Source organism: Lagopus muta, chromosome 7 (genome assembly GCF_023343835.1).
Source record: "Lagopus muta isolate bLagMut1 chromosome 7, bLagMut1 primary, whole genome shotgun sequence".
Classification (NCBI taxonomy): Eukaryota; Metazoa; Chordata; class Aves; order Galliformes; family Phasianidae; genus Lagopus; species Lagopus muta.
Genome location: NC_064439.1, coordinates 15,353,569 through 15,366,261, shown reverse-complemented (window position 1 = coordinate 15,366,261; position 12,693 = coordinate 15,353,569). Strand labels below are relative to the sequence as shown.

The window sequence follows — 12,693 nt, the reverse complement described above, 5'->3', positions numbered from 1 at the left end:
TGGAAAACTGCGTGGCACAGATGTAATACCATTCTTCAGAATATTCCTTGTACTCTTCTAGTGCGTCCTTGCTCTTGAAGTGAAGTTCGGATGAATAGTAGGCTTGAATGTCGCTGTGCTTCAGTCATAATGAAAGTTAATTTTCTAAATCAAGGAACCAAGTAGTGCAGATTTCTGTGCCTGCACGGGGAATGTGTGGCTGATGGAATATATTCAGAATTAATTAAAAATATTAAAGTTTTTTAATAGAGCTGAGGAGCTTGGCATTTTTCAGTGGAATTCTAGGCACATTTCTGTGCATCTCTGTGTGATGGAAATGTGTATACTAATGAATTTTTTTTTCTCTTGCAGGATACTATTTTTGAGACAACAAATTAAAGAACTTGAAAAGCTAAAGAATCAGAATTCCTTCATGGTGTGAAAAGTTGTAAACAATTGCACATGGTTTTGAGTACAGGAACTATTAAACTGATGCCCAGTCTTAACACTTTTGAGCTGCATTTGAGTAGACTTTGGACCGTTGAGCTGGGCAGAAAAAACGATGACATGGGGAAGGGGACAGGAGGGAGTCAAATTCAGGGGAAAGATACAAGAATGATTTGTAAAACCCTTGAAATGTAGATTTATTGTAGATGTATTCTTCACGTTGTAAATATGTTTTGTAGAGTGAAGCCATGGGAAGCCATGTGTATCAGAGCTTAGACATCCAAAACTAATCGATGCTGAGGTGGCTAAATACCTAGCCTTTTACATGTAAACCTGTCTGCAAAATTAGCTTTTTTTTTTTTTTTTTTTTTTTTTTTTAGTTAATTTATCATTCAGAAATCTTGCATTTCCTAAAATTCAATGCAAGCGCCAGGCGATCTGTGTCTAAGGCTGCAACAATTGGGGTAATGTACAAAAATACCATGAAACAACTGTTTCCACACTTGCACCGAATCAAGAGCAGTGCTTCTCCATTTCTGTTTTACAGAGAAATGTTTCTCATTTTCTGTGTTCCATTTCCCTGTGAAATCCTAAATCTGATTTTATCCATTTTTTTTTTAATGCTTCTAATTTTCTCTTTTCTTAAGGCACTGTTGCTATGGCACTTTTTCTATAATCTTTTCATTCCTGTGTACAGTAGCTTAAAATTGCAGTGATTGAGCATAACCCACTTGTTTGTATAAATTATTGAAACGTATTTCCATTTGCACCCTGTAAGAATGGACTTATAGTACTGCTGGGCATGTGTGCTGAAAGTACATTACTTGCTCAATTATAAAGAAATAGCCCAATGAACATGTTAACATGGTTGTGGGAGGGGAAAGAGGAAAAAAAAAAAGAAGCTAGTCAGATGTGAATTGTATCTGTTGTAATAAACATGTTAAAACAAAGAAACACTGGTTTTCATTTCCTTTGGTCAACACATTAAATTTTGGTCTGTTTGGGGACTCTTTATTAGAACTGTTCTTGTTGAACGTTTTTGTACTTAAATAATTCCTCAAGGGAGGTTTTGTTTAAAACTTGTAAACAGGAAATTGTGTATAAAATATTTAACAAAATATAAAATTCAACAAGAATGATTTAAGACACCTCCTCCAACAGTTGTCATATGTTAACTCCTGGTTTACTTGTCTTGATATTATGACATTTCATTTCGAAGGATGTTTGTGTTGTAGCTAACTGTTCAAGTCTGGTGCTGACTGCTGTTCTTAACCATCACAAAACGCTGAATTTGTGTAATTGGAGCAACCCGCCGTTTGAGAATGGTGGCAAAGCTCGGCTTTGTATATTGTTTCCTAAAGTATATTAAAAATAAAAAAGAAACTATTGCTACTACAAAATAAACGTGACTTTTTCTTTGCTTAAAAACAACAACGGAAACAGCGATGGTGCTACTAGTTCAATGTTTGCAGCAGCTTGTGGTATCATAGCTTGTTGAGTAAGAAAGGTTACGGGTGATGAAATAAAAGAGGACGACAAAGGTATTGACGTGTGATGCTACGTGTTTTGTTCCTTTCAGCACCAGAAACATCACTTGACTTTCTTTTGCTTTGTCTCATGTTGAACGACCTTGGGCTGATTTTTGTTTGTTGTATTTTTTTGAGCAGACTCTAGTTAGTGGAGGTTGAACGCCCTGTGCTAACAAAGCATTGTGAATGAAGTAAATGGAAATAGCCAACAAGAAGAAATAAGAACCTGTAGTTTTCTTCACTTTTTAGTCTGGTTTGTGCTTGACTGTTTCATATTGTGCAAATGTTTGCTTTTGCTCAGAAACTGGGCAGGTTAGGATCATGAATTAATTAGTTTTAATATGCGTCATTTCTGCCGAGGGCAGAGCAGCACAAGGCTTCCTCAGACTCAAATCTGCCTCTCATCCCAGTTGTTGGGGTGCTCGTGGTCCCTCGTTGCGCAGGGAGCGAGCGAAGCTGCTGGAAGTACAGGAGGTTTCACCAGTGCATGTCTTTTGTTGTACTGCAGTTCAGTTATTCTCCAAGTCAGAGATTGCTTTAGTCATAATGGGGATGCGGTGCCTGTTTTCTCATGGGCTTTGATTGGTAGATCACCTTCTGTAACATCCTGTATCAGCAAACCTCACAAGTCAGTTGTGTGCTGTTTCAGAACTGTGACTCACAGACCTACATATATGTTGGCTTATTTTGCAAAGAAAGTTATTTTCAAGCGTGATGATTTGGCATTCCAGTTACACACCACTCTTGTCAGCTATTTGTTAAGTTCAAGTATCTTTTCTCTCTTCCATGTTCAACAGGCATTTGGGAAGATTGGCTTTTGTATCTGTAGGCACTGGCTCTGTTCTGACTTTCCTGGCTGCCTGCGTTGCTGCCGCCATACTAATTCAACAGGAAATGCTCCTGGAAGATGCTCTTTTCTACGGATTTCTGCATTTCCCAACCAACGTGTTTTGGCTGAGGATCCCATCTGGAAGAAAGGACGTAGGATTTTCGACCAGTTAGGGCTCCAGCTGGCTAAGGATCAGGCAGCGGCGAAGCATTTCTGTCCACGTAGCAACATCACTAACCCACCTGTAGTGACGCTTAGCAAAGAAGCTGGTGAGTTTTGTCTCCCAGGAGAGCGACCTGACGGGCCCTGCTGGTTCTGCTGGGTTGTAGAGCAGCCAGCACTGCACAGCTCTGTGTATCTGACTTTGCACACCAGGTCTGCAAACACGACTCGAACAACCCGATCTTCCCAGGTGGTTTTTCAATACAGCTGACAGTATTTTATTGCCTGCTGTGTCACATGTGCCAGAGAGAATGTGCAGAGGGATGCTGCTCACCTCTGTGTGCAGCACCTTGCTGAAATCTCAGGATTTAAACTGAGTACTCAGTCTTTTTACTGTGTTAAAAGAAAATCCAATTAATTTGGGGTAGTACTGTCAGAATCATCCATATCAATGAATAGAATCATGTGGAGACTTTACATTAATTCCATTCCTCTCCTTCTGCCAAGTTCTCACAGTTGGCAGCGTGTAGCTGTTGGTGTGCTGCCTTTCAGTGCTCTGAACAGCTTCCTTCTGCCTGCCCAGCCTGATCTCTTGTCAAGATCGGATGTGCTTCTTTGTCCAAGATTCGGCGTCTGGGTCTTTTTTCAACTTAATTGGGATGCTGTCAGAGTTCGGCTGAGGTTCCTGTCCTGCTAGATGCTTCCTCATTAGCAGCAGAGAGCTTGTGTGCCGGGAAGAGCTCTCTGGCAAAGGGACCAAAGCCTGTGGCAGATGGTGCTACAGAAGGTGGATGTGCTGTCAGTCGTTCTGGACTGCAGGACAGTGCCAGCAGGCCCTGTTGTCCCATTGCTTCCATCCAGGCTCATGTAGCTGCTGCTGGCTTTTTCTTTCTTCTGTGTTTTGAACTGTTGGGGGTTCAGTTTCCCCAATAAATTGTCTTTTATAAATGGGAAAGCTATTAAATTGCTGACAGCATGTCCCCATCTTCAGTTGCTAAGTAAAACCACCTTTCTGCTTGCAATAGCACTGCCAGTAGAAGCACAGGTAAGAGGACCTTTTGATATTATTCTTTTGTTAGGACAAAAGTACTCGGATTTCACTTGCAGTTAGGATGGTATCTGCATCTCAGAATCTTAGTTATTTTTTTGATGTTTTGTTATCCCTTGGCATCTCTCAAGCTGAACAGTCCAGAGATGTAGGGTGTGTGTAGGTGAGCACAGGGCGTATCTAACTGCGACAGGACAAGGTCCTGAGGGATTCCTCCTGTTGCATTCATGTGTGGCATCATGAGGAAGAATACCTGGTTGAGGGTGAGGTTTCACGCAGTTAGAGCTTACTCAGCAGTAAGAACAGACCTTTCCTATCACTTCCCTGCAGTGTGCTCCCATTGCATCCCCACTGCCAGTTCTGAAGGTGGTCAGGGAGCAAAGCCTGAGCAGAAAGCTGTGTTGTACATCTGCTGATCTTGTAAGCTGGAAGTTCTGAAGGGGCCAAGCAATGGTGCTTGTCCTTCCAGCGGTGAAGAGGTCTGATAACACTTGGGGCCATGGCTCAGGTGTTAAGCCAGCACCTCTTAAAGCTCAGGGGGAAGTTTGTGGAGGGAAGGATTCAAGGCATGGAGACTGCCGTGTGTTTTTTTGAAGTTTGAATGCAGGTATGCTTTCATCTGAAGATGTCACACATCTGTATGTACAAATGTTTACCTGCTGTGCAACTGCAAAAAAAAAAAATAAAACAATCTTAACCCAGCCACCAAACTGCTGTACTGTCTTACAATCATCAACTGAGCATGAATAAAGGCAGAATTATAAACCATGCTCTCCGTAATGTATTTAAAACAAAGCACCCATCCCAAAACAGTGCATCCCAGTAAGTTTGGAACAAGAACAGAGGAGTGTCATAAAGGTGGCTGCATGCCCCAAAGTGCAGAACCTTCCTGCCATCTACAAGGGATCTTTTCCAACCTGCTTAGAATTCTAAGTGTAATTCATATTAGTTTATTGAGCAGAAGGCAGCATTCTGTAGCTGGTTCATGGGTTTCCTGCTGTGTGCTTTTGTAATTTCACGACTGATCTTCATGTAAAGCATAGCTGCTCTCTGAGGTGGTCTGACAAAAAAAAAAAAAAATTAAAGAAAAAACACCCTAGAGAATAGGATGATAAATGTCATCCCAGAACAGTACTCGTTTAATGACTTCATACTGTGCATGCTGTCCATCAATTACTCCCTGTTTTGCTGTCTGAAAGCAGATGACATTACCAAATGCAGATAGAAACCCCCGTTCCTCTTTTCAGGCATCCAGCCCCCAACTCACATTCAGTACGCACAGCTGTGGGTGCTGGATTCTGGATGATCTGGTATGAAAACATCAGCATGTAGAGAGGCTTAAACCTACTTTAAGTTTCTGAATAATTGGAAAAAAATTCAACTGAATCCGCCTCACAGCACTGATCTGAAGCTCAGATCATGAATGACTTTTAATCAGCACAGGAGTGCTCTGCAGTGGCTTTATGGAGACTTCCCAGCACTGAGAATCCAACGTGCTCATTTTATCCATTTTGAATGATCCAGGCGATGGTATTTGATGTGTTGCTGCTCCTTTTTAATATGAGGCTCATTCTTTCCACCCCCATTTCTATGTTTTCTTAGGTTCTTTTTGTGCTCTCTTTTAGTTAATCTCCATCTCTGCTTGGGAATTGTTTGCCTTCTTCAGATCAGTAATAGGCCCCGCCAGCAGTGTCTGGCTGTGATGTTTCAGCCGTGCAATTTCCTTTCTTCCCAGTAGACAGTAGGTTTTTACCACATGCTGTCATGCCACAATCTTTATGCTTCAGTTTTTGGCTGCTGTGGCCTGACAACTGATGTTGTTCCTCTGATAATGAAGTCCTACTGCTTTCAGCTCCTTTGGTCAATGTTGTGTAAAAACCGAGCTCCTTCTGATGTCTTTGGTGCAATTCTTTAACCCCACTCTGCAGTGGAAGCTCTTGTTGAAAACTCAGTATGCAGCGTGTGTGTTAGTCTTAAATAAAAGTTTCTCATTAACGCTTGCCAGCCCTTCAACCACAAACTCTTGTGGGCAGAACAGATAATTATTGAGTTGCATGGGCTTATGGATCACGGGTCATCATCATAAGCGCAATTGCTGCTGTGTAAGTGAGCTGGCAGCACCTGGTGGGAAGGCAATGCTCTGCCTGTTGTGGTGTTCAGCCTCAGGTTTCCTCACGGTGCTCATCCCAATCTCCTCCCAGACACCCCGACCTCAACTTCTGCAATGCAAGCAAAAGCCTGCGGGAGGAGCAGGGCTTTGGATACTCCTGAATCGTTGTGGTACAGATTCTGGATCTTGAAAGTCTGCACTTGAACTTGTTCTGCAGGTTTGTGCGCTTCTTTTTTTTCCTTGGCTTTTCTTTTTTCTTAGCTGAAAGAAAGAGAATTGTAATGTGAAACATAATAAAAACGTAACAACACAGAGTTTGCTAAAATGTCCCTCTGTACTCAGCCCTGGTGAGGCTGCACCTCAAGTTCTGGGTTTGGTTTTGACCACAAAAAAAGACATCAAGGCCTTGGAGCGTGTCCAGAGAAGGACAACGAAGCTGTGAGGGGTCTGGAGCATAAGGCTTATGGGGAGCAGCTGAGGGAGCTGGGATTGTTCAGTCTGGAGAAGAGGAGACTCAGGGGAGACCTTATTCTCTCTACAACTTCCTGAAAGGAGGCTGTGGTGAGGTGGGGGTAGGCCTCTTCTCCCATCTAACTAGCGATAGGACTAGAGGTAATGGCCTCAAGTTGTGCCAGGGAAGATTCATGCTGGATATTAGGAAATACTTCTCCAAGAGAGTGGCTGGGAGCTGGAACAGGCTGCCCAGGGAGGTGGTGGAGTCACCGACCCTGGAGGTGATCAAGAAACGTTTACATGTTGTACTAAAAGACGTGGGTTAGTGGGGAAATAGTGGTGGCAGATGGATGGTTGTACTGGATGATTTTGAGGTCTTTTTCAGCCTTGGTGGATTGTACGGTGAAAAGATCCTTCTGTGTAGGCTCTATTCTTCCTGCTGTTAATGGCCAGGAGCTGGTGACACACTCTTGTCATGACTAGAGACTTCATCAGGGCTGCTCTGGTGGTGTTGCTGGGCCCTCTGTCTGGATGCCTTCTCTTTTGAGAACTCTGTGTGTTTACGGACACATGAGGGAAATTACTGGAGAAAGCATTTTAAATCTAGTTCTTATTGTTGTGTTGACACATTCTGCCCCTCCAAATCTCAGTGATTAAACGAGGAGGTTTTTGACCCTAGAGATGACAAATAAATGCACTCTGTCTGCCAAACAAGAAATGAAGTGTCTTGTGACAAGAGGAGGATGATGACTTTTTTTCTGCTTCCCTTTCTCTTGTCTTTTCTCTCCTTATGTCTGTCCTTCTTCCCACTTTGCTCTATGACAGAGCTGCTTCATTCCCTCCATCTGTGTCCTTTCAAGCCAGCTTACCAGCTGCAGGAACACATGCTTGGGTCTGCACACCCAGACCCAGTTGGCTGGGGGTTACTGAGAGATTTGAGAAGATTCACCTGGAGACAGGGTTTGCAGATCCTACTCCTTTCACTCCACGTTGCTGAGAGCCTCCAGCAACAGCCCTGGCCCTCGTCCTTTGGTTGCTCTCATGCTGGGAGCAAAGCAGAGGAACCCCATGAGGTGTGGTGCTCACCCTTCCACAGCCCCAGAGGGTGAGGTAAAAGGACGGGATGCAGTCGACAGGAAGAAATGCAGCTTGCCTTCTAGCTGACCTTCAGGCTTTTACAAGCTTAGAGGGAAAGTTACAGAATTGTTAACAGCTATTTTATTATGCTTACAGATCGTGCAAGCTGTGTTTTATTGGAACTGGGGCTTGGCAGTTTCTGCATCTGGCTGTGATGCAGGCAGAGGCTGCAGCCCTGCTGGCGTTAACCCCCTGGTGCCAGCGCTTCAGTGGGGCAGAGTGAGCTGCCTCACCACGAGGTGCTGCACTGCACAATGACAGTGTGAAGCTGGGACTTTCTGGCCAAGAGATTTGGGTACAGGGCAACACTTTCACATACTGACGCATTTTTCATTGCTGCCCAGGGAAGAGGTGGTGTCACTGTCCCTGGAGCTGTTAAAGAAATGTGTAGATGTGGCACAGAGGGATATGGTTAGTGGGTGTGGTGGGGATGGGTGATGGTTGGACTCAATGATCCTAGTGGTCTTTTCCAGCCTTATTGATTTTATGACTCTGTTTCTCATTGCTCAGCTTTGAGTGAGTATCTGCAGTCTCCATGGAGCTCAGCTGCTGCCCTGGTCAGGCCCTGATCCAGTTCCCAAGTGCTGGAGCACTTACCAAGTTACCGAGAGATGGGAAAGATAAGCTGTATGGCTCCCAGAAAATGTTTTCACTACAGTTCAGGAGAGTAGTTAGGCAGGGATTGATCATGCCTTGGAGAAAGGTTAATACATGTTTCTGTGAGTTTTGTGATTAATATTCACACCAGGTGTGGGGACCATGGCTCTGCTTTCTTGGAGATCTGTTCTCATTTGGTGCATCTTGTTGCTTCAGGACATCACCTCTACTTTGTATGTCTGTCTAAATGTCCCTTACTTCTCAGCACACTGCATAAGTTCATTTTACTTCAGGCCTTAGCAATTCAGAAGGCAGAAACTTGGATGAGAAGATGAGAGTGCTGAGACTGCCTGCTCCCTTCACTCTGCTCCCTGGCCTCCGTCTGACTGTCTGCACAAAGGAAGAGGCCCTGGCAGCTCCCAGAAGAGGTGCAATGTTGTAGTCTGCCTTGCTAGTCCCAGTGTGTACTGGAAGAAAACCAAACTCTGTTGACCAGCCCAGCTTGGCAGCAGAACCAGAATGTTGCAATGAGATGACTAAGAAGTCTGATTGATTGATTATAACATGAGAACCAAGACTTGGCTCCTGTACATTTGACTTCCCAAATCCACTTGGGAAACAGATTCTGGAGATGTGGGAAAATACATACATACATACATATATATATATATATATATATATATATATATATATATATATGTATATATGGAGACTTACTAGGAGCCCTCTGACTTAAATAGGTAAGATCGTTTCTCTCAGTGTTAAGATGACTTTGAGATACAAATTGGAGTCATTTATTCAAGTTTCTTTGGCAATAAATTTAAAGCACTAGATTTATATTCCCAATACTGACTGGGAATGACCCAATCATTTTTTTGTTAAGCTTGACCCTTTGTCACCTGTACCCAGTTGCTTGCAAACATTAAGGTATAACCTCAATCTTTCTCTCTTTCCACAAGCACTGTGTTGAATTGGTTTCCTCAATTGGATAAAAATATGAACTGTCTGAAGAATGGACTGAAAGGAAACAGGAGCAGAGCTACCCTGTCTTTCACAAAGTCCAATACAGGAAGAACAAAACTCAGTACGTTTTAGGAAATATCAAAGACAGATCATACATGGTCAACTGAATAGCTTAAAAAAAAAATAAAAGCTTAAACAAATTGTTGACAACAGGTGAAGCTTTTTACTAGCCTCCTTTTGAACGTTAGTGTTTTTAAAGCCTAGTACACATGCTAACAAATTGGTGGTACTCAAACAAGAGTCTTTCTAGAATTGGTAGTTGGCCCAATTGCTGTTGCGTGACAAGCTACGTTAGCAGCCAGAAGCTCCAACCTCGATCAGAAACAGATTGCAGCTCTGTCACTCCTCTTCACCTGCTTGAAGACTCATTCTCATACAGTCTTTCCAAATGGTGAGAAAACTGGTCTGATTGACAATCCCAGCACAGACATAATTCCTCCAGCCAGAGCCATCTGCTGCAGCTTCTTCAGATACGTCAGTTTAATTAGAGGTAGCGTATCTGCCCTCGTTCTGTAATTTAATAAGAAACAGGCCCCAGCTGTCCTGGGAGAGGGTTTGTGAACCCTCAGCCCCAGCTGAGTGAGTGAACCCAGTGAGTGAATAGGGGCAACGTGGGGAGTCTCATAAGGGTAATGTCTGGGGGAGGTGATGAGATCAAAGTCTGCAAAGAAGAAATAATGAAAAATGGTGCAATGAATGGTGAGCTCCTCTTTGTCCTAAACTTCTTAACACCTTAACTTCTGGGTGACTCATGGCTATTGCACCACAGAAAAGAAAGCAAGGTTGGGGCTAAGAGTCCCAGTGCTGCTTTCACAGAGGTTATTGGCTCTGCCAGTGGTGACAAAACTGGAAAGGAGGAGTGCAATGACTGTACAGGACTCCGCAGGCTAATGTGCCAGAAAAACCAGGCAGGCCAGATTGCCAGCAACCAGCCAGCGCCCAAAGAACAGAGAAAACGTGGAGGGCTACAGTCACCTGCATGCCTGCTGGGAAAGGAAGCAGAGCTGCAAGAAACTCCAGCTCTTGTTGCTGTGAGTTCTGTGCATATGTATGTGCGTATTCATACCCATGTGAATTAGATGATAAATTAATTTTTTTCCACCTTATTTATATATGTATAAGATAATTACAAAAAAGAAGTGCCAAGTTTGAGTCTAACTGGTAGTGCAAAACAGGTTGAGTGAGAAGATAAAAGGAAATGTTTGCACTGCTCAGGAACACAAAGTGAGAAAAGAACAAACTAAAGACAAAAGATGTGAGAAAAATTAGAATTGGTGGGTAATATTAGGGTGGAGGCCTAAGGAAAAGAAAAGATCATTAAGCAGAACCAGCAATTCCTTAAAATTAGAAAGAAAAAGAAAGCGCTAAAAGTACCAATGGGAGTGGTTTCAGCCTGAATAAACAACAGTAGAAGGAGCTGCTGGATAAAGCGTCACCTCTTCTTCCACAGGGCAGGAGTGCATGGAAAAGAAAAAAGCAGTTTCTTGGAAAAACACTGCATGAAACTCAGCCTGGGGGCATCTGAGGGGAACACACGACGCACAGATCTTCAGGTGTATATTGGGGTGTTGCAAGAAGAAAAATGTGTGACAAGTAGAACAATGAGCAGGGGGCTTAGGCTGCAACAAGGAAGGCTAGGGTTGCTGTTTGCAATAAGATACAGTAAATAAGGAACTGGGAAGAGTGACCCTGGAAAGCTGTGGGGTCCCTGAACTGTGTGAAATAAAGAGCAGGTAGGATGGGTATCTGTGCAGGGGGAGCTCATCCTGCTCCAGACAAGAAATATGGACTTGGTGACCTTATAAACTCTTCCCTGGCCTTATTTCTCTGTGATTTTTGTGGTAACAATCATCACTTTTATTTTTCCTTCTTTCTGAAGTGATAATGGATGTGAGGGTACTTTATCACTGCCCGCAGCTCTTTTCTTGTAGTTTCCAGATGATTATAAATGAACTTCCACCATCTGTAGAATTTGGCTTCAATTTTGGATGCTGAACAAATCTCGCACGTTATTTCATGTACTGAAGCAGGAATCCGGTGTAGGGCAGGGCAGCACTTTGTGTAATTGGATGTTTTCCGAAGCTGGCTTGAGAAATACAGTTCATTCCTTTCCTGTGCTTCAGGGGTCAAACGAGATGGTATTTGATGACTTCCATAGGGATATGCCTAATATTTCCTAACACTTTGCTAGTAATGGTACAAGAGAAAGCCAAGAGAAGAGGAAGTCTTATGTACTGAGATCTTCTGGACTCCTGCAGTTTCTGTGGGATAACACTGCCCACCATATCCTGCTTTCTGATGAGGGAAAACAATCTACTGAAGTTAGTGTGACTTTTCTGGCACAGATATTTTCATGAGTGTTACTGCTGTAGGAGTTGCATGGCTTCTACCAAAGACTTGCTCTGCTTCCCTCATCTGCCACACTCAGGCCTGATTTGTAGCTGTCGTTCCTTGGTAATACATAAGAACATTTCTGTGGTAAATGGGAGATTAATTCCATTGAATTCCCCTGAAGAATCCCAGTCTTACTTGTTAAGGTTGGAAGAAATGAGCAGCTCATGAAGGAGTTATTGTGCTTTCTGAATCAGCTGTAGGGTTGCTCCTGGGAGTGCTCCAGTGAAGTTTAATACTGTGATAAGAGCCATGGAGGCTACTGACAGAATTACATGTTTCACAATTTATAAAGAATCAATTGCCATTTATTTCCCTTGCTTCAGACCTGGCATGCGCATCTCTATTCAGCATTGTCACCCACACCACAGCTGAGAAGGCACAGGTCTTTTAATCAAATATTGTGAGAACTGATCATTTTGGCTGTGTTTTATACTGCACCTTGGGGGATTTTCTGGAGGAAACATGCTTCATAAGCAGAAGGTATCCCCTGACACACAATCTGCCAGTCCTTATTACATACCATGGTATTTTTAAGGAATCTGTGCTGAGAGAGTCTGAGGCAGCTGTGTAGTTTTAAGGATTAAGGTAGGATCCTGGCGCTGTTTCGAGCTCCAAATTTTTGACAGTCCCTCGTTTCAACACTAATGAAGTAAATCTCTGACACAAACGCAGTGTGGAAGACTGACTTCTCCAGATGTGCCAGCAAAGTGGGGAAAGGACAGGCTCTCTGAGTGGGCCACGTCATTTGTGGTTTCTTAATTATGTCATTGAAATCTGAAAGGAAAAACCACAGTCAGCCATGGTGAGATATTCCTCATCTAAGCGTTCCTGCAGGATGGCCAGGACTGAAGCATGCCATGGGAAGACTTGTTTTTGAGGCATGGTGAAAGCTCGTTGTGCTGGAAACAACAATCTATTTCTGGAGTGAGGTATCAAGCATGGGGAGTGCTATTGCCAGGAAGGATGAAGAGGGTCCCTTTATGCA

General features: G+C 43.3%; 1 protein-coding gene across 5 annotated transcripts in view; it reads left to right on the top strand.

The window, feature by feature from the left end:
* Nucleotides 1–534, top strand: part of WAC (WW domain containing adaptor with coiled-coil) — a 54,139-nt gene extending 53,605 nt beyond the window's left edge. For all 5 annotated transcript variants that reach the window (XM_048951968.1, XM_048951971.1, XM_048951970.1 and 2 more), the window contains one exon: nt 352–534. In XM_048951968.1, coding sequence (XP_048807925.1) covers nt 352–421 — 70 coding nt within the window. In that variant the 3' untranslated portion in view covers nt 422–534. The remainder of the gene's footprint in view (nt 1–351) is intronic.
* The last annotated feature ends 12,159 nt before the right edge of the window (nt 535–12,693 follow it).